We start from the raw sequence: 21,604 nt of genomic DNA on the forward strand, positions 1-21,604 counted from the left end.
ATCAAACCTGTGCACAGTCCTAACTACTGGACCACAAGGGAAATTCCCAAGCGTGCTTTTAAATAAACAGTCTCTAAGGTAACTTTCCCCAACCTTGCTGAATGTTGAGAAAGTTGAAAAATCTAACAACAAAAATTCAGCATAAAACCACAATCCACTTAATCAACATTAAACAAGAGAAGTCCTGTCTTTATTGGGCCAACCTGAAATGACATCTCAGTCATGGTAAATAATTTTATTCAAAATATGAATTTTAAAATTCAACACAGAACTGAGACCTTCTCAAAAGAAGTAACACAAATCTATAACAGAAGTCATCTTAAAAGATTAAAATGATCCAAATCTATGCCATACAAACATCACGAGTTTTCCAAGTTGAAACCCATTACAGGAAACTTCTGGGAGAAAAAAATGCCACAATATAAAGATTCCACTTTGTTTATCTTGCTAAGGATCAGTGTAATGGTAACTACATAAACATCTTTTCCCCCAAGTAAATTTCATATCAAATCTGTATGTCTTCGGATTCATCTATTACACTGTAATGTTGGGGATAAACGAACACACTGTCAAGCTGTCCAACAGGATGAGGGCAGCAAATCTTAAAGTCTGGGGGTCCCAGAGAATCTTTAAAAGAAGTCCAAGAAATCAAAACTATTTTCTTAATAATACTAGTATTTATTCTTTCTCAAAGTATCAAAACTTGCACTGACTGGGCAAGAGAAATGGTGGGCAAAGCTGCAGGCACCTCAGCATGAATCACGATTCTAGCATCAAGCTAGTCACTATTTTCCTTGTACTCACAGAAGATAAAGGGGGGGGGGTACAAATTTCAGTTAACAAAGAAGGTCCTTAAGCAGTAAAAATTTCATTATACCTCTACCCTTGAGTATACATCTTTTTAATATCCTATTATGGTGAAATGAGAAGTGCTGGCTCTACAGCATGCTGAAGTGTGGGGCACGTGTGCTGAACTAGTGGCCACTTTACATGAACATCGTTTAACTTGAAAGAATGACCGACAGACAGTGGTAATTCAGCATTTTCTCTGAAATGAAGAAAGCCTGTTATATACTGAAAACAACTGACAATATTTGTTGCCAATGATAACATTTCACCTTTCAAATGAAAATTAAAATTTTGAAAAATCTGTATCCATCATCATGAGCTTGACAGCTTTCTTAAAAAGACTTTTCTGATAAGATCAGTTATATTAAAAAAAATTATAAACACACAATAATCAGATGTCAATATTCTAGAAAGAACTGCATTAACTTAATGAACCAGTATTTTCCAAATGACCAAGGCATGTTATAAAATCATGCAAATGTCAAAGATCCACTATTTACAATGCAAGACAGATCAAATGGATTTTAATGTAACAGAGAACAAAGCTGACAATAAAGTTCAGATTTCACATTACAACGAATCTTTAAGAAGCTACCTGCTCTGAAGTTTTAATAATGTATCAAAGAGGAATATCCATAATTATCTGAAGATATTAAAATAAAATACTCTTTTCCAATACTTATTTGTGTGAAGCCAGAGTTCATTATATACAGCGAACACAGTGCCACACTGCAACAGATTGAACGCAAAAGTAAATAAGAGAATCCAGTCAACGTTCAAGGATTTACAAAAATGAAAGCTAGTGCTATTTTTTCACACTAAACTCTTTAGATCTGGAAAATAATTATCTTAATAGAACATGCTATTTATTTTAACAGGTAATGGTTTTATCTTTAATGAATTAAAATGGTATGCAAAATTTCTTGGTTTTAACTTCTATACAATACACAAAACCCACAAAAGCAAAAAGTCCTTTGGGATCTTGAATTTTTAGATATATAAATGGGTCCTGATAACAAAAACAGCCGAGAACAGCTAGACTACGGAATTTAGATTAGTAAATACTGAATATGGGTGTTTCTTTTGCTACCTCACACAAAATTTTTATTTCCATGGCCACAAAGTCCCCTGAAAAAGATTTCTTAAAACAGTATAAAAATGTTTTGGGAGTGGATAAGGGATTACTAGTATTGTCCTACAGAGTTTGGTTAATACCTCCTTGGATTTAATTGTAACTCCCCTACATGGTTTTGTATGAAATTTTTTATAACAGATATTCTAACTATATCAGATGTTTACGATAACATACAAAGCTGAACTTTTATTTTTAAATACCATACAAAATAGTAATATGTCACACTGTTTTTATCAAGTCTTTATTTAGGTAACAAGTTGGTTATGTTCACTGCATTGTATGAAACATCACAATATCATACTGGAAAGGTACTATCAGTACAGGGTTGGATCAGAGTGGACAGTTTGAACAACAACCATTTTGCATTCTTCATTCCCTATCTTTTAACAACCCCCCCAAACCCAGTCAAGGGACAAATAGCTCTTAACATCATCATGTAAAGCACTTTAACTTACAAGGCTAAAATCTAAAGAATAAATAAAATATGTTGTGGCAATAATTCCTTTCAGACCAAAAAATCAGGTGCACAATAAATCGAAATGATCAAGAAAGCTGTATTTAAATGTGTGGCTCTCCAGAAACAGCTTCAGGAAAATGTTACAGAAAATACCATGAATTCCATTTCACACAGGACCAGATGATGACTCATTTCAACTACACACAAGGGCAATTACATCCTGCTGAAACACAATTTGAACAGATAGGAAAATGTTTACAAAGCATCCACAACATGTACACCATGTACAAATGGATACATTCATTGCTCTCCTACCCCCACGCTCCTTTTAGATAAATATTTCACTCTTCACGTTCAGCATTAACTGGATACATGCAAAACTCAGAAGAATTCAAGAATTCAAGGTTATTGTAAAAATAGAATTAAACTAATAATCTTCAAGTACCTTATGTGACAGCCACTCCGTACCGTGCCCAATGTTATAAAATGAAAGGTTACTGAACCCATGAAAATATCTCTGTAATATTTCCTTAGATCTAAAATAGATAATTTTAAATGTATTTATAGTCATTTCAATGTGATATTCTGAGCTTTTAAAATAATGTAAACAATTAAAAATTATACCAAATTACACAAAACCTGTTGTATCTTAAAAGCTGAAAAATTAAAACTATAGAAACCCACATGTAAAACAAAAATCACAATTTACATTATAAAGGCAAATTTCATCATTTAAAAAAATTTGCAGCAGTGAGATGTCAAAGCAAATTATAAATAGCCATAAATTAATCCATTTGGTTTCAAGAGATTTTTCTAGTGAGAATTGAAGGATGTAGTAGATACATGCATAAAATTTGTAAGGGTTTATAATATTATTGCCAAATATACTTTATGTTGAAGCAGGCAACATTACAATTTGGACATTATTGGAGAACCCAGTTTGGTAATACAGGTAAAATTGGAAAAAAAAATTAAATAACAATTAATAATAAATATAAATCCTATAGTAAATTGCTCAAATGAAATTTTAAGCCACAGAGCTGCAAAAGGCTTCCAACTTGGTGAATTGAAAAAAGGAACATCTCATACAGTTCTTTACTCTTACATGCTTATATGTTGTGTGCCTTAGTTAAAAAAAATAATAATAATGTATCTTCAGAGTACAGCTAACTATATTCCCATGCACCTCAGGCATATTCGTTATTTGTGGTGAAATAACTCCATTGGTTTCTAGGGTCAAAAGTTCAATACAGATGTAACCAGTATGTCTGAGGCTGGCAAAAATACTGTAGTACAGGCAATGCTACAAGTGGCAATTACCAGAAAACACAAATATGAACAAATGATGGGAAATGCTAATGATTTTCTGCTCATATCACAAAACGCTGGGAATCCACAAGAATATTTTTCCCTTGTATTGAAGAAAATTGTGATTAAAAGTTTTTTCCCCCAATTTTCAGAATCAAAAGCATTTTAGAAGGTTTATAAGGCTACCATGGGTCTTCTAGATCTCCAGCACCCTACAGGAAGAGAAAAGGAAGAATATTATTACTATTTACCTACACCACTTCCAGGCTGGACTGAATTTCAAAAGAAAACAAAATCAGATGAACAAGTTACCTTCCTTTCTTTGTCTGAAAGGTACTTTTACAGAGAGAGTTGTGTGTATTGTATACTGTGTGTATACACACATGGATCTATCTAATATAGATAGATAACTGGTTGGGTTTTTTCCTCCCCTTTCCACCAAATGACTTCCTCTTTCTCAAACCACTTAAAAATATTCTGGCATTGGAAAAACAGATCAAAACATCAGCTATATCCAAAGATTGCAAAGCTTCAACTTATGGCACCTTAAGCAACTTTAGACACATGATAAATATAAAACATGAAAAAGCAAAGTTAAAATGTTCTACATACACAATTGTTTTAAAAAATACTCTAATGTGATTTAGTTGTTTGTATTTTAAAAATTCATTTTAGCAAAGTCAAACTCATATCTGCCACCACTATTTAAAACATCTTCTACTTCTTGCATTACTAATTTCTGATGAATACTTCTAGCAAAACTCAAAGTCTTGCAATCTTTAAAAAGCTCATCATGACAACCTTCTGACATGTTTACATGTGTTCATACTGTCCAAAGATTAATATTTTGTGTCACAAAGGGGGTTAAGAAACAGAATAGATTTACTTTGAGTAACCAAGACTTCTCAAAATTTTTTTAATTAATGAAAAACGCACCAAACCAAAAGTTTTCTAAGTTTTATATAGATACAAATGAAATTCAAGTTATTTTTCCAATATACCAAACCTGGTTGTTTTTTAAAAAAATTAAAAATAAGTACAACATGCATAGGTTATTCCACATCACATGCTTTATTTGGACTTAAACATGTATAATTTCATTCTAAACACTTGGTTGACATACATTTGGATGTATGTAGTCAGGCTACACAGAATATACAAACCAAAGCTGGATGAATAATACACAGGTTTTTCAAAAATGATGTTTCATAAAGGATACAGAAAAAGGAAAAATAACCACACATCCGGAATCTCAAAACTACTAAAAAATAAAACTACAGAGAGGCAAAATATAAACAATTCCAAGAACACACAAATTATCATCCTTGAAAAAAGAAATTACAGGACAGCATCTGCCATTCTTTGAAGAACTAAAATTACTAAAGAAAACACAAATTCATTACAGAGCTAACTATGAATGTACTAATATGTGAAGCAGTATAATTCTACATTAACAATTTTTTCCACAATATAAAGTAATCTTGCTAATCGGTAATTTCTAATCCTTTCCTAGTATGAATTTAACTACTGACTTTAATAAACTGTTAGCCTCATTTCTGGCATACAATATGAAATGACATGTAATTTTATTAAATTCAAAGTACTAGAATATAGCCAATTTTAAACTATCTGATAAAGATGTATGCAAAAGCCTTCTTAAAAAACAAGGCTATAATATATGAATATAATAAAACTAGTTTACCAAGATTTCAAATAACAAAATGGTTATATAAATGCATACATTATACTTCCTAAGAAAAAAACCATCAAATCAAAGATCACAACAATATTACCACAAAGTCAAGTCATAGCTTTTCCCCACTCATCTTTGTCCCTGCATCTTCAGGACAGCTGTCTAATTCAGCAAGATCACTTTTTGATTCAGTATGGCTTTCCTGCATTGTCACTGTGTTTCCAGCATCACTGTTCGAAGAAGCAGCTGTAGCAGCTTGTTCAGCAGGATTTTCTTCGCCCTCTACTTTAGCTAGCCTGTAACTAGTCAGCATCTCCTCCAGAAGTTGTCGGTAGTTTCCCCTATGATTAATTCTCATTTGCCTGAGAGCTTCCACCAATTTCCCCTGTGATCCACTTTCCTCTGCTTCATCGGAGGCCTTTTTTTAAGATTCAAGACCCCAGTGTCAGTAGACAAACTAGGATATAACACGTATTTCATAACATATCACAGCAAAACACTCATTTCTCTACCATGAGTAATATATCTAAGCATGAGAACATTTCATTAAGAATCAAGTGTTACTGTGTCAATTAACAAAACTTTCCAATCGAAATACCTCAAGTTATTTTTAGCAAATGAGCATCATGAACTATTAACGTCTTATTTTACACTGATATTTGAAGCTTAATCTGAAATTTACTTGCTAGTATAATTCAACAGCAACACAGCATCTCCTAAAAGCAACTGACTTCAACAGGAAATAATTGGCTATAATTATTTAGTACTAAAGGAAATTAGTGTTTAAAGCAATAGGAAAGGACAGAAAGCAGGCCATTAGAACATTAGTTTCTTCATTTCTGCTGAATGACAGGAAGGAGAAGAGAAACAAAATGTAGTATTATATAAACTAAATTTGGGGGTATTGTAAAATTTCTGTGGATAAAAATTCTACTTATTTTTTGTCTTTAAATATTTTACTAAAAATCTCTAGATTAAAAAGAAATCATTTTAAACATTATAATAAAATATTAATAGTAAACTACTCAATACTTTTATATTGTACTGAATTTTGTAAAACTGACAGATTTCTCCTACAGTAGCTACTTAACTTTGTTTGCAGAACAATCTCTAACAGCCAAGCTGATCATACTGATACGCTGACAGATACAACTCTACCTTATATGTGCCTCCTGACATGATGTGCTAGGGAGGACAAAGCTGTCTTGTGATCTTGCCAAAAAATGTTTAATTAAGCTAATCCCCAATATAATTAGCAAACAGGGAGCACAGAATTATGTGAAAAAACACCACAAAGAAACTAGCGTATGATCCAGAATGTAAGACATCCTATTAAAAGCTGGCTTAGACTTATTTTCAGTGTTAAGGGGAAAAACAAACTGGGAGCTGAATTAAAGGTTTGCTTACCATGCTTAACTGGTAACAACTGGACTAGCCCACGTAACAATTTTAACAGTCATTCTATGGACAACTGAAAATATGTGGACTTTATATGAGATGATATTAAATTTATTACCAATTTTCTTAGGTATATAGACAAATGTCCTCATTCTCAAGAGCTGTGTGCCAAAATATTTAGAGGTAAAATATTTTATCAGCAGTTTGCTGTCAAAGGTTCAGTCAGTTAAAAAAAAAAGGCCTGGAATGTACACATTGAGCAAAGAGAGCAAATATGGTAAACTGTAAAAACTTACTACTGAGTCTAGATAAGGTACAGATGTCCACTATGACCATTTCAATTTTTCTATATGTTTGGAAGTTTTCACCATAAAACGTTGGGAAAATAAAATACAAAAAGGCTACTGATACAGATCTGATACAAACTCTTAACCATCTTTGGAGGCTGTTACTCTGTAATTCTACAACAAAGGTAATGACTATAGCCATACACTAAATGGCAATGCTTATTATTAGAAAAATGAGAGCCCTTGAATATTTTTTTAAAGTGCAAAAAGCAAGAGATAATACTGCGTACAGCATATGTTTTATGTGTGGGCATATGGGTGCCCATATTCTTTAGGATACTATATGTAAAATGCCTAGGAAGAAAGGAAACACAGCAATATAGAAATGATAATAATGGGTGATGAAGTTTCAGATGCTTTGACTACTTCAATTTTCTACATCAAGCATATTAACTATCAAAATAACTTTTTAATTAGCAAAATTTAGTTTGTGGAGAGAACATAATAAATTTTGGTCTCTTAAGATTTTTCTCCCCCCATTTACCTTTCTTTCTGTACTAAATAAACATTATTTCCCTAAATACAGTTTCTAATTTGAATCCATTCAGGAAAGGTTAAGATGGAACAATGAGTTAAATGCTTGCTGATCATAAATCTTATCAATTTTTAATCAGGTCTTCCAAAAGGAAATTTTCTATTTGAGAGTGTATCACAAAGAACTTTTAATGGAGGGTATAAGACTCCTCTCTGCCCTCCAAATAAAAAGCCCTCAAACCAACAACTACCTTTGACAACTCCCTTGGACACTGAAACAAAATCAAGTGGACAACAGAGAACTCAACCCTGGTTTCACATTAGAATCACCTGTAGAATTTCTAAAATTATACAGATGCCAAACTCCAACCCATGATATTCAGATTCAGTGAGCTGGGGTGATTTTCTTAAAGACTGACAGGTGATTCTGATACAAGGCAAAGGTTGAGAACGACTGATAAACTGTCTTACTTCCCTGAGCTTATTGATAAGGTTGGATGAAAGTTGTTATACATGGATGTATCTCACACTCCATTTGACATCTTTATCATCACAGTAATCATCTATATTTCTGTGAAATGCTACAGTAGTGGTAGCTGGGGAGAGAGTAGTTGCTTTATAAAAAGCACACAAAACCCAAATTCTAAATTCAATAGGAATGGATTTACAATAGCCAATTGAAAAGAACTTGAGTTAATGACCACATTTAAGTCATTCTATATGATAGCAAATTACATTTTCCTATTGAGCTAGACAGTAGATAGGCGAAACTTCTCCATTTCATCTGATGTTTCAAAATACTGTTATACAACAGTCATGGATTTTCATTAATATCAGAAAATGAATCTATTGTTTAGCTGCACCTTCTTTACCTGAACTCACACAAAAGGTACCTCAAGTTTACACCTCTGTCAGAGCAATTTATTTCACCTTGCAACTGTTGACAAGTCTCTCCAGTTGCACTGTAAAATCTTTTAGACAAAGATAACTTCTATTCCTTTCTGTATCCTCCCAACCACCTAGGGATGAAAAATTAATGCTTATGCTAAGAACTTTATATACATAATTTCATTTAATCCTTGTAGGTACTTTATTGTAATAGATACTGTAACTCTAGTTTTTATAAGCAAAGAAACTAACGCACAGAGAGATTTAAATTATTTGTCAGGATGACAATGCTAGTAAGTGACAGAGCTCAGATGTGTGTACAAGTGTAATCAACATCAATGTCCCTCTGAATGTTCTTCTGACTACATTATGGTAACAGTTTTGCACAGTAAAGTGCCTCATATAAATAGATGCTTACTAAATAAATAATTAAAACTACTGTTGAGTTGGACCACAAATTATTTCATATTGAAGTCTATAATGTATGAAATTATAGGACACAAAAATCATATTAGATGGGACAGTTTAAATTATTCTGCAAAATAAATTTAAGACAATTACAGACATGGGAATTTAGGACTCTTCCCTCAGATTCTGTTTTTAAGGTTTTACTGTCACCTAGACTAACTCAGCTTGAGAATTAAATTTCTCATTATGAAAACATTGCCTTACACAAAATAAGACCCAGGAACATAGATAAATCAAAAGAGACAGCAAAAGGGGGGTAGGGAAATCTAAGCACATTTTAAAAATAGAATTTAATCAGCTAAAATTCATCTGCAGCAATTTTTTAAAAACATAGTAGCCATAAGCAAAACTCTTCAAACAGGGGAGAAAACTTAAGGAATGCTAGTACAGATATTTACTGTGTGGTTTTTTTCTTTTTTTGGAGTCCTCATCCCTGCTTGTCAGGTAAAAGTAATCTTTAGAAGATTCTCAAATATGACTTCATGAGATATAATTAAGGGTGACTAATAAAGAATCTAATAAATTATATATCATCTGCAAGAAGCGTGTAAACTTTAGTCAATCTGAAATAATTTTAAAAATGGTCAAGACCAAAGCTATGAGGAGGAGGAGTATGTCAAATGACACCTTAAAAAACAGTGACTAAAGTTAGTGTGTTGTCAAACAGTGGAAGTAGATCTTCTCCATAAAAAATGCTTTGACAAGTGAAAAAATGAGAAACAATTTACAAAAAAAACCCAGTATTCACAAAGTCCTAAAACTGTGATATAAAAATATAATTGATCTATTTGAAATAAAATTAAAAAGATTTGTCTATAAAATTTAGTAATGTCAAAACAGAAAAGGAAGATTTTGGAGGGCTTTTGTTTTCTTTCCTCCCATTCTCAAAATCCAAATACCTTATTTTTAATTAGAATAAAAGTGTATATTTAAATGAAAAATAACTAATAAGACACTGGGCTTGACTGCTTAATCTCAACAAGTTTATAAACTATTCCTCATCAAAAATGGAATATTTTAAGGCTACTAGAGAACTGGAAATGATTTTTCTTACACGAGAGACAGAGGTGGGGTATAGACACATATGTAATCTCTAAATATCTTAGAGAGGCTGCATGGAAAGGTATAAAGGGAACAGGTTTTGGAGGCATTCTGACTCACACTCCAATTCTAGCTACTGGATTCATCTAGCTTTGCAGCCTGGGCAAGCTACTCCTTTGCACCAATTCTTAGTCTTCTCTGTAAGGTAAGAATGCTGAGTTACCTACACAGTATGTAGATACAGTTATGCAGATACGGCTTAGCACAAGTAGGAGTTGGGAAAATACAAGTTCCTCTTTATCACTGAAGAATCATCAACTTATACAGCTATTTGATCACTGGTATAATAATTCAAAAGTATTTTAAGTCTCCTTTGAGGGAAGAAGTTAACCTTTTGGCGTGAAAAGTACAAAGCTCAAATAATAAACTTTCCTACTCATGAGCAACCTCAAATTAGTTTTTAAAATATATGACTTAAAGATAGTCTTAGCATACAACTATAGAGAAAGAAACAGAAATGTTCCTTATTTAACTAGTATTTACTGAGCTCTCAACATATACAAGACACTATTAAAGGTGCTGGGGAATAGCTATAGACAAATTGGATGAAGTCCCAGATCTCAAAAGAATTTAAATTCGAGTTATAAAACTAGACTAGCATTTTCTGGACTATATAGCACAGAGAACTATATTCAATATCTTGTAATAACCTGTAATGAAAAAGAATCTGAAAAAACTGAAAACTGTATATCACTGTGCTGTACACTTTAAACTAACACAACTCTGTAAATCAACTATACTTCAATTAAAAACAAACTAGCATTTTAAAAGAAGAAAGAGTGGGGGTTATCCCAGAGCCCTACATAATATAACAATAACTTAGAGCAAAATGTAATTTTTTACTTTTTCTGGTCCCCTAGGTTATTCTTTTGGGGGTGACAGACTCCTTTGAGGAACTAATGAAAATCAGACATACTCTAAACATTAAATAGTATTTATGCACACACATAAATATATCTGCAAAAACTTTTGAGGGATTCACAAAACCCTTTATTAAAATTTCAAGCTTGACTCTTTTCCAGATACTGATTTTAAAGCTGGGAAAGTATCACATTAAGAAGACTGAACATATTCCAGAAAGTTGAACAGAAAAAAAAAAAAAGTAAAACAATTTAAAATTCCCCTAAATAATGACTTTCCTGAATATATTTAAATATATTCTGACTTATATTCAACTCAGCTTTTTTAAAAAATACTTTTATTAACCAAAAGGCTTTTTTTAATATAAGAAAAATGAATGGATACCCATTTCTGATACTGCTGATAAGCATTTATAGCAGAACAATTCTATCTTTAATATAAAGCAGATGTTTTAGGATTCTAAATAATCTTTGATTTACTGTGACTAGCATTTGTATTTTTAAATACCTGAATAAATAATTATTTTTATTTAAAAAATATTTTAAAAGTGAGCTCCTCCCCTCCCCCGCCCCATACAACTGTCTCCTCTTCTGTCTTTCTAGCACACTCCTGTCTTGCCCATTCTGCGAGTTAACTGTATCAGTCCCTGCCACTCTGTACTTCCTGGCAGCAACTTCCACTTAGCACAGATCTGACCAAGCTGAGAAGCATTCATGGAGCACTTCCGTGCTTCAAGTTACGGCCTAAGAACTTAATCAAACATTATCATTTCTTCAGTTTTCTGTTTCTTTTGTATTTTTTAGTATACTTCTACTTTTGATTATGGTTCAACATTTTTTCTAAGGTTGTGATTATTCTGAAAGGGTAAAGTAATGTTTCCCAACATAGGATTCTGGGCTTCCAAGCGCGTTTTTATAGTAAACAAGAAAGTTTCTCTAATTCACACATTTATCTAATGAGTTTACACTTAGTATCTCTGTGATCATTCACAACTACTTGACTTCTAGCATCTCTTTAATTTAATACTGCATATGTTTCTAACAGATTAGAATACCACAGATACTCCTGAGTCTGCCATTCTTATGCTGTAAACACACAGCGGCTCCTCATTCTAAAAAATATAAAGTTCAAAAGGTGTCTCCAGTCTCTTCAAAAATACTTCTGGCATCCTGAATTCTTATTTTTCACCATAGCAGTTTCCTGCTCGAGCCAAAATGACATCCGCTCTTTCAGAGACAGCTTAAACTTTGTTCCTGCCTCTCCCAATCCACACGAACTATAGTCTCCCTCTTTTAATTTCTGTCATGCAAACCATTCTTCAAATCTCATCTTATCTCTGAAAATCTGACATTCGCATGGCAATCGGTCTATATTTTGCATTTCTTTTTGTTCTTTGGGAAATGATGTGAAACCTTTTTATAACTTAACTTCTCTGCTTGTATGAACACTGCTGGCTGCATTCAGAGCAGGGATGGGGGACCTTGCCTTATGTTTCATAATCTCCTCCCACATCCACTCATTACATGGTGGATTATCAGTGTTTATATACAAAGGTGAGTAACTATACATTTTCTTGATTTACAATCATATAATAATCACCAGGGCTTCCCTGGTGGCTCAGACAGTAAAGAATCTGCCTGCAACGTGGAAGATCTGGGTTCAATCCCTGGGTTGGAAAGATCCCCTGGAGAAGGGAATGGCCACCCACCCTAGTATTCTTGCCTGGAGAATGCCATGGACAGAGACTGGTGGTGGGCTGCAGTCCGTGCGGTTGGAAAGAGTTGGACATGATTGGGCAATTAACACTTTCAATTTCAATTCAAATAATCATCTTTAAGGCCAGTTTTATATCCTGAGCAGCTCTCCTCAGTTTCATGGTTCTGTTGCTTATTTATGCACTGTTTACAGAGCTACTATGTATAATACATATTTTCTATTTTTAAAGAAAGTTTAAAACTCATCCTTTCGTTGGTGTTGTTCATCCTTGGTATATGTTTAACAGAAATTCTGGGTTATAAACTTTTTTGTTTGGAATAAAAGCTGCGAACTTTCTTGAGAGACTAAGAAACCTAGCAAGTATATTATGAAATAATTTTTCAGATTACACACTGGGACTACATTTTCAAACATGTGAGGGAACAAGTAATTATGTGGCTAATAATGAATCAATAACTACTTGAGGGCTTAGTTCCTCCAACCTTGGTAGTGGCTGCTACGTGGAACCTATAATCTACCTGAAGAGGTAAGGCTCTCTTTACCTCCCAACTACCACCATCTTTCTTGACATCCCTATCCTCACTTGTTTGGTTTGGAGTTGTCTAAATGCATCAGATGATGTTATCTTTATTCTTAAATTAATTTCCACAGCTTTGGACACAATTCTGAATACTTTAGAGGTACCTGACACAAAAGAAAGTCTCAGAATCACTGCTCTAAACCCAGGTATAAATTCTGTTATTAGCAATATATAGTATCATTTTATTCAGGTAACTAAAATGCATTAGTTGTAAAAATTTCCCTTTTAGCCAATGTAACTTTTATTGCTAAGAAAAAAGAAATTATATGATACTGCTGTGCAATAATGAAAACAATGCAATTAAAATGACACATAATTACAACCAGTGGCCGATAGTGGTCTCTCAAGACCTGCCAAGAGGAGCTGGAGCACACAGGCTATTTCCTCTCAGTAAGTTTTATTACGAAGTTTGGCTCTGTTAAATCTTTGAAGCATACATGTTAAAATTAAATTGTTCAGTTTTAGACGTCCAAAAACTTGAAAACTCTATGAGAAAACAGTTATTTGAATTACTAACTTTGAAATTTAGGGCAGTTTTGTTTTTTTTTTTTAAAGGATACTGTCTGGCCTCCTAGTACTAGTATTAAAATAAAATTAAAAACCTACAAAGGAGCAGTTGATCAGTATTTCTAAGGAAGGCAAAGGGACAAAGAGTTTTGCTCTGATGAAGCACAGCAGAGTACAACAAAAAATGGTTATCTCAGTTCAACATATATACCCAGAGCACAACAAGAAGGCTAGAATGAAATTATTCTCAGGTGTTCAACTGGGCACAAAAGAGGCACTGAAAGGTCTAGTCTATAAAATAAGAGTTTGAAAGGTCTAGTCTGATCAGGATCACTAACTTCCAGTGATGGCAGCAGCCTGCTGGAGGAGAAATGGACACATTTAAAAGCACATTCTTTGTTTGCCTCAAAATTAAGATTTAAGGGAGAAGGAGAAGGAAAGGCAAGACATACAGGGAAGAAATAAGTACAGCCCACACAAAAAGGTATTTGATGCCCATTAAATGACAACAGACCTATCTACAAAACAGAACTTTAGCTCTATCTTCCACTTCAATACATCTCCTTAAACTTTAACTGACTCCTTAAAGTGAAAAGCAGTCATTGTGTATATGTATATTTATAGCCACTGTTTATATAATAAGATTATTTAAAATACTTAAGAAATAAAACAAAACTTACCCCATCACTTTCTCTATGTGGATTCAGCCTACTATAAACAGCTTCAATAACATGGCGCCTAAAAAAAATTATGCTTTAGTTTTATTAAATTGCATAGTTATTAAGCTTCTGCATATTTAAAATAATACTTCATATATCTTGACTACAGTCAAAAATTAACTGCCTCAATAAATACCTGCCAAGAACAGTTTCTGCATTTCTCTCAGAATTTGATCCTGCACAATCCATCTGTTCTCATTTACTAAGGGAAGGATACTCAGCCTCCAAAGAATATAATAAATAATGTCTTAAAAAGAAAACCTTTTGGATGAAATTTAAATGTTCTTTAGTATAAGAACTGTCAACCTATTTCATCTTTAGATAATTGATGTACTTCTAAACCCAAATTATTTAATTACTAATTATAAATGAAGTTAAAATTAGTTCTTTTTGTTCTACTTACTTGCCAGCAAGACCTCCCCCAGGAGGCAAATTTGGGATATTTTCTGCAGACAAGATGCGCATGACGTGGGCAAGATCAGGCATCCCTTCCTCACCAGACTTCTCCATAATTTCTGCAGGTTTGTAAGAAGAGTTCCTGAATTAATGTGATAACTCAGAATTCACAAAGTGAATCAAAGAGGTACTACTTGGCAATACTATCAAACAAGGAACAAAAAAAGGTAAGATAAAAAGTTATTTGCATATATATACTCATTCTAGCATTATTCATAAAAGCAAAAACTGGAACATTAAATGTCCAATAAAGGAACAGTTAAGAAAACTTCAGAATAGCCACTGAGTGAAATGGCTTATAATCACTACAATGATCCCTATGAACAAGGCACAGCCACATGGAAAACATTTTTTTTACATGAAAACACATTATTTTATATGAATATATAAAAGTTATTAATGCTATAATTACAGAAAAAGAAAAGCAATGAAAGGATAAGGATTATAAGAAGGGAAGATTAAAATTTGCTTTATAGGTTTTTGTCTAAACAGTATGTTCTATAATCTATTTATTTTTGCCTTTATGAATCCATTGCTTTATTATTTTCACCAGGCACAATTTATTTAAAACAAAAAAGGAAAATAAATCTCAGAACTTGCTAATACTCTAACAAAATAAAACATGTATATGTTCCATTTATATTTACAATTTCCAGAAAACAGATTCTTAAGGCATGATTTATCTGGCCAGTATCAAGACAATAAACTTCTTGAAAAATCAGACAACGGCAAACTTACTTTTAAAACAACAACAAAGCAGTGTCCTAAGCAGCCCTCAAGAGGCAAAACCCAAACGGTTTACCATGCATCCCTCACAAGGACCATGACCTTAACTTTCACTGCTCCTATTCAACTCTGCCCCACCCCTAGCTATACTGCCAAAGGAGCTATTCAAAGAAGTCTTCTAGATTTTCACATGTACTTCCTTCCTCCCTTGGTCTGCGACACTTTTTAAACCTGTTCAACTAACCCTTTTGTATGGTTAAAGTGTATTCATCCTTCACGTTTCAACCTCATGTATAACTTTCTCAGATCCTTCTCTGACCCATGCCTGGATAGGAGTGTTGCTAGATACTCCTACTGTACATGATATTTACTAGATTACAGACTGTAAACTTCATGAAGGCAGGACTGTGTTTTTCTACCTTACACTCTATCTCTATAGTCCAAGAATTCTCAACTTCAGCACTACAGATGTTTTAGACAATTTTTTGCTGTGAAGGTTGTCCTGTGCACTGCAAAATGTTAAGGAACATTCTGGCCTCACTCACTGGATGTCAGTGGCACCCTCATTTATGAGACCACATCTGTCTCCAGACATTGCTGTGTGTGGCATGAGGGACAACCTCCCCTAACCCAAAACCACTGCGTCTAGCACTTCACCAACCAACTTTCACATACCACTGGTGACTCTGCAATCCAATCCTCCCCCACCATCTGTCACCTGCTTCAATGCATTTCTAACTGGTCTCTTGGCTTCCTCTCTCCTGTCCCTCTTTACAATCTCTTCTTCACAGAGCAACAGAGAGAGGTCTTTAAAAAGTGAGATCAAGTTACCCTTGTGCTCAACATCCCCTATGACTTCCCAACACTATTTAAATTAAGTCCAAAGTCCTCATTTTCGTCTGCAGAGTAGTGCATGATCTGCTCGTTAGCAATTTCTCCTAGTCTTTCACTTTTCTACCAGCTCTTTCTGATCCAGCCATACACTCTAAGCACATTCACTCCTCAGTTCTTATTGCTTCCTTTGCTGGAATGTTCTTTCCCCAAATAGCCACTCTTTCCCATATACAGTCATCTGCTTAAATGTTTTTCCTCAAAAAGAACTTCCTAACCAATATTCCTTGCTACTACTGTCTGCCTACTGTTCTGTTTTCTTCTATTAAAAAAAAAAAATACACACACACACATACTGATTTCTACTAGATTATAAACTCCGTGAGATCAGGAACATATTTGCTTTGTTTTCTGCTACCTTCCCAGTGACTCTCATGCTCAGGGACTGCTGAAGTAATGAATACATACAGAAGGCATTCACCAGATATCTAATCAATTTAGGTTAAAGACTATTTAACATTATACCTCCCCTCTGCACACCCAATAAAAACACATACACAGACCTGCCAATATACCAGAACGCTTTCACCTCAAAATTCTAATATCAGATTACATGACTTTAAACCCTAACAGAAATATAGAGCTCTTGAAGAACAACTGCTTATAAAAAAGAAGTTAGGTACCGAGGCATACTGATCTGTAGTGGCTGCTTTTTCAAGGATTTTAAAGAGTTTTTTGATTGAGTGATTATAATCAAGTGTCTGCCACAGGGCCCATGATCACATTATATTAATACATATTTGTTATCTCTGCCATATAACATATTTTGGATAGTTTAAAACCATACAAAATAAAATTAATATTAAATGTTAACAACCCACATTGAGCTGAACTGACCACACATTTAAGAAATTAAAATTTAGCTGTTACGGAAGAGTTAATAAAAGCTACAGTCTGCTGAGGACTTGTGTGCTAGGCACATTACCAAGTACTTAACAAAGTTATCTCATTTATTTAAAACAAACTGTATGGTTGGTATTTTTACCTTTAGTTCACAATAAAGAAACTGAAGCCTTAAGAGAGATTAGACAAGTTGGTCAAGATCATATTGGAGAAGGCAATGGCAACCCACTCCAGTGTTCTTGCCTGGAGAATCCCAGGGATGGGGGAGCCTGGTGGGCTGCCGTCTATGGGGTCGCACAGAGTCAGACACGACTGAAGCGACTTAGCAGCAGCAGCAGCAGCAGCAAGATCATATAACATGTAATTGACCAAATTTTAGAGTTCTTCCCCAAATGAAAACTATCTAGCTTCTTTTTTGTCAACAAGGAAATAGGACAATAAGAAACTCTTCCTCATCTTCTGACAAATTTGAACCAGCAACCTTCCACCCCAATACACTCGACCTTTCAGAAAATGTATGTTACTAAAAACTCCTATAAACAGCTCCTCTTAATAATTAAGACATTATCAACAGGAATAAAGGCTTCTGACACGGTCTTCCAAGTGTTTTCACATGTTCCTTATCTCTCCATTACGCTGAAAACACAACTCCACTGACAGTTCAGGGTTGAAGAAATTGCAGACCAACAACAACAAAACCCTCATGGCACCTTTGTTTAGATGTGCAGACAACCGTAAAGCTAGCAAAGATAAATCAGCCCCTCGCCACCAAATCTGCAAAAGAATGTAGTTTTCTTCTGGTGATTACACATTTGAAATCACCAATCTTTGCATTTCAAAACTTTTACCAATTACTACGGCTACTATAGATCTAAAACATGACTCATAAATAGGCCAAATTCAACAAGCTGACCACACCATAATCATTGTATCATTTAAATTTACTACTGAAAAGTAATAATGATCAAGCCATAAAGGTGTTAGGAAAAAATATAGGTCAATATGTAACCCTGGACTTGCTACTCAATATTATGCAACAACTTAAAATGGGAAAAGAATTGAAAAAGAATAGACATGTATAACATGTATAAGTGAATCACTCTGCTGTATATCTGAAACTATCACAACATTGTTAATCAACTTTACTCCAATATAAAAACAGTTTAAAAAATATAAAGTAAAATCTTGTATTTTTTTTTTTTAATGTAACCCTGAATTGAGGAAAGAACTTTGTAAGAATGACATTGAGGCAAAATAAGTAAGACTGACATGTATAACGTCATACAAAATAATTTTATATCTGAAAAGTAGCACATATAAAACTAAAGTATTAAACCAGCAATCCTGCCATAGACTCTAAAATGTATTCTCTATCAGGGTAACCACTAAATGAATATTTCCAAGAATGTATAACTAATGAGCAAATGCAGGGATTAACTTAAATAGAAAATACTGATTAACCCAAAAGGGAAGAAAAAAGGGAAAATAATAGATGGAACATATGTAAACAAAAGATTCAAACCCAAACAATTAGCAAATTAGGTTGAAGTTAAGGAGACTAGCTTTCCCCTCTCTCATTCCTGAATAATGGATTTTTAGTCCAAAATCTATAGGAAATTTTAAAAGAATTATTTGACAAACAAGGAATAATACTTTTGCTTTTCTTCTAAATTTAAAAAAAAAAGCATCTTTCTTACCTTCCACCCGTGATTCCAAGTACTTATCCAACTCTGAGTCTTTTCTCATTGCTTCATCTGAGACCTTGGGGGCATTTGAAAAGCAAACTAGTACAATACTCATGTTATCTCGACTTCCCTGTATATTAAAAAAAAAGAAAATAAAAATTATACTTCTAAAGTCTACCAACTATTATTTACTTTAAGCAATTATTTAATCATCCAGAATGTACACCTTCAACGCACTCATTTTCAAACAACTATTTGAAGCACACCCTGAAGAAACAAGGACTCTTAGGTGTGGTAGATCGTAATTATTTTATGATTTCTGAATCTATGCACCTCCTCTTATCTGTCTACTGTACTACTTGAGAAATGAAGATATCTTCATACATATTAAATCTTCTAAAAACTTTGTTTCCCACTCAACACTGCATATTCCGAAAGCGACTTAAGCCCAAAATGCATCCTCCCAAAGAAAATATGCATTTTTCCCCCTAGCTAATTAATCTGCATTGGAGCAATGCTACTGAAACTCTACTAAATTGACATGGATGAAAACTGTGGATCACTAGGATACCCAAGACACTAAACTAAACAAGCAGAGAAAAAAGTTAAACTGGAAACTGTTCTGAGGGTATAGTATCATAGTATAGTCAGATGAAATAACTTCTGAAGAAATGACATCAGACAGTGTCAGGATTTGGAGAGAGCAGCTAAAACTACTAATTGAAGGACAAATTTTACTGCTGCCTTTTTAATCACACCATCACAAAAGATCTGTATCAAAAAGGAAACATGGGATATACACTACTCTATTACCACAAGACTATAAGCAATAAAGTTAAAACAGTTTCTTAAAGGTATATTACTTTTACTGAGTTTCTTAAAACCGAATGAAACTGTTCTTAGAATAGTGATCTTCTTTTAACTTTTTTTTTTTTCTATTTACCTCTCTAAAACATTAAGTCAATGGAGGTGGGATTTGCCAACCCAAGTGAAGAGAGCCAACAACACACCCATGCTGCTCTTTGCAGTCATCGTGGCCAGAATCTGGGTGAGCGCTCTTTGGTTAAGACTTGCCACCTTCTGGGGACCCACATGACACAGTCAAACACAGGCAGGCCTTGAAAAACTGCTAAACCTCAATGCAGCAAAGTTTGAAGGCAGTATAGGTTGAGTCTTAAGAAGACTTCGAAAACAGTAATTCTCTGTAAAAATTCTTATGCTTTAATAGAAAGAATCATCATGAATATATCATTCAATTCTTAATATCTGGGGGGAAAAAAGAATCAGGATTTCCAACTGGCCCAGATGAATTTTATTACTTAATGAAACCCACCAAAACTTTCATAATGACCTAGTATACACTGGCGGACACTTCCAGATGGTCCAGTGGTTAAGATTCTGTGCTTCCAATGCAGGGGATACGGATTCGATCCCTGGTTGGAAAACTAAGATCCACATGCCATGTGGTGTGGCAAAACAACAACAACAACAACAACAACTACATTGGCTATATGAATATATATATCATCATGCACACACACACACACACATATATATGAAGATATACATACACATATCCCACATATACACCCTACAATTCCAAACAGCAATACATCCCATAGGAATAGGAATCGGGTTTTACCATGTAAATTCAGGTCAGGAAAACTCTTTATACCATAGATATTCAAGAATCAAGCATCACATGAATACCAATGACTTTTTAAAGCAATTTTATGAATAAACAGAATTAACACCTTACATTTTTAGAAATCCAGTTTCTTCTATTCTCTATTTTGTTAATAACAGTATGAGCATTGTTTACCCATTCTTAATCTATCATATATATATAATTTCCATTAGATTTTTATAAGTTATAAAACATACATCCTATTATTTGGAAAATTAACTAAAAGATAATTTCAAAAAGTTTAAGAACCTGAAGATATTTAAAGAAAATAATTTACATAAACATCTCAGCATGTGTGATTTCAACGATGGTAATTCTATTTCTACATAAAGACACTACTGCTGATGCTAAGTCGCTTCAGCCGTGTCCGACTCTGTGTGACCCCACAGACAGCAGCCCACCAGGCTCCCCAGTCCCTGGGATTCTCCAGGCAAGAACACTGGAGTGGGTTGCCATTTCTTCCTCCAATGTATGAAAGTGAAAAATGAAAGTGAAGTCACTCAGTCGTGTTCGACTCTTCGCGACCCCATGGACTGCAGCCTGCCAGGCTCCTCCGTCCATGGAATTTTTCAGGCAAGAGTACTGGAGTGGGGTGCCATTGCCTTCTCCATACATAAAGATGATCTTCCCCTAAATACAAAGTATGGGTGTATTTCATTAATTTTTACATATTAATTTATAACAATTTATATAGCAATTGAAAAAGAGCGTTCCCTTTATGACTCTTTAGTTTTCTAGAGATAAATCATCCTTGCATATTCAGTATATATTTTTTTGTAAAGTCCACAAATGAAATATGCAAAAATCAACTTGAA

At 33.9% G+C, this 21,604-nt stretch overlaps 1 protein-coding gene across 5 annotated transcripts in view; it reads right to left on the reverse strand.

Moving 5' to 3' along the window:
• Positions 1 to 2,209: 2,209 nt before the first annotated feature.
• Positions 2,210 to 21,604, reverse strand: part of PPM1B (protein phosphatase, Mg2+/Mn2+ dependent 1B) — an 83,798-nt gene continuing 64,403 nt past the window's right edge. For 3 of the 5 annotated variants that reach the window (XM_042246234.2, XM_027966887.3, XM_027966885.3), the window contains 4 exons: positions 19,115 to 19,232; positions 14,905 to 15,016; positions 14,463 to 14,520; positions 2,210 to 5,860 (listed from right to left, as the gene is read on the reverse strand). In XM_042246234.2, the coding sequence (XP_042102168.1) occupies positions 5,555 to 5,860; positions 14,463 to 14,520; positions 14,905 to 15,016; positions 19,115 to 19,217 (579 nt within the window). In that variant the 5' untranslated portion in view covers positions 19,218 to 19,232 and the 3' untranslated portion in view covers positions 2,210 to 5,554. Of the gene's footprint in view, positions 5,900 to 14,462; positions 14,521 to 14,904; positions 15,017 to 19,114; positions 19,233 to 21,604 lie in introns of all 5 variants that reach the window. The other 2 variants (XM_027966886.2, XM_042246232.2) reach the window with 2 other exon arrangements.

The sequence above is a fragment of the Ovis aries genome, chromosome 3 (assembly GCF_016772045.2).
Source record: "Ovis aries strain OAR_USU_Benz2616 breed Rambouillet chromosome 3, ARS-UI_Ramb_v3.0, whole genome shotgun sequence".
Classification (NCBI taxonomy): Eukaryota; Metazoa; Chordata; class Mammalia; order Artiodactyla; family Bovidae; genus Ovis; species Ovis aries.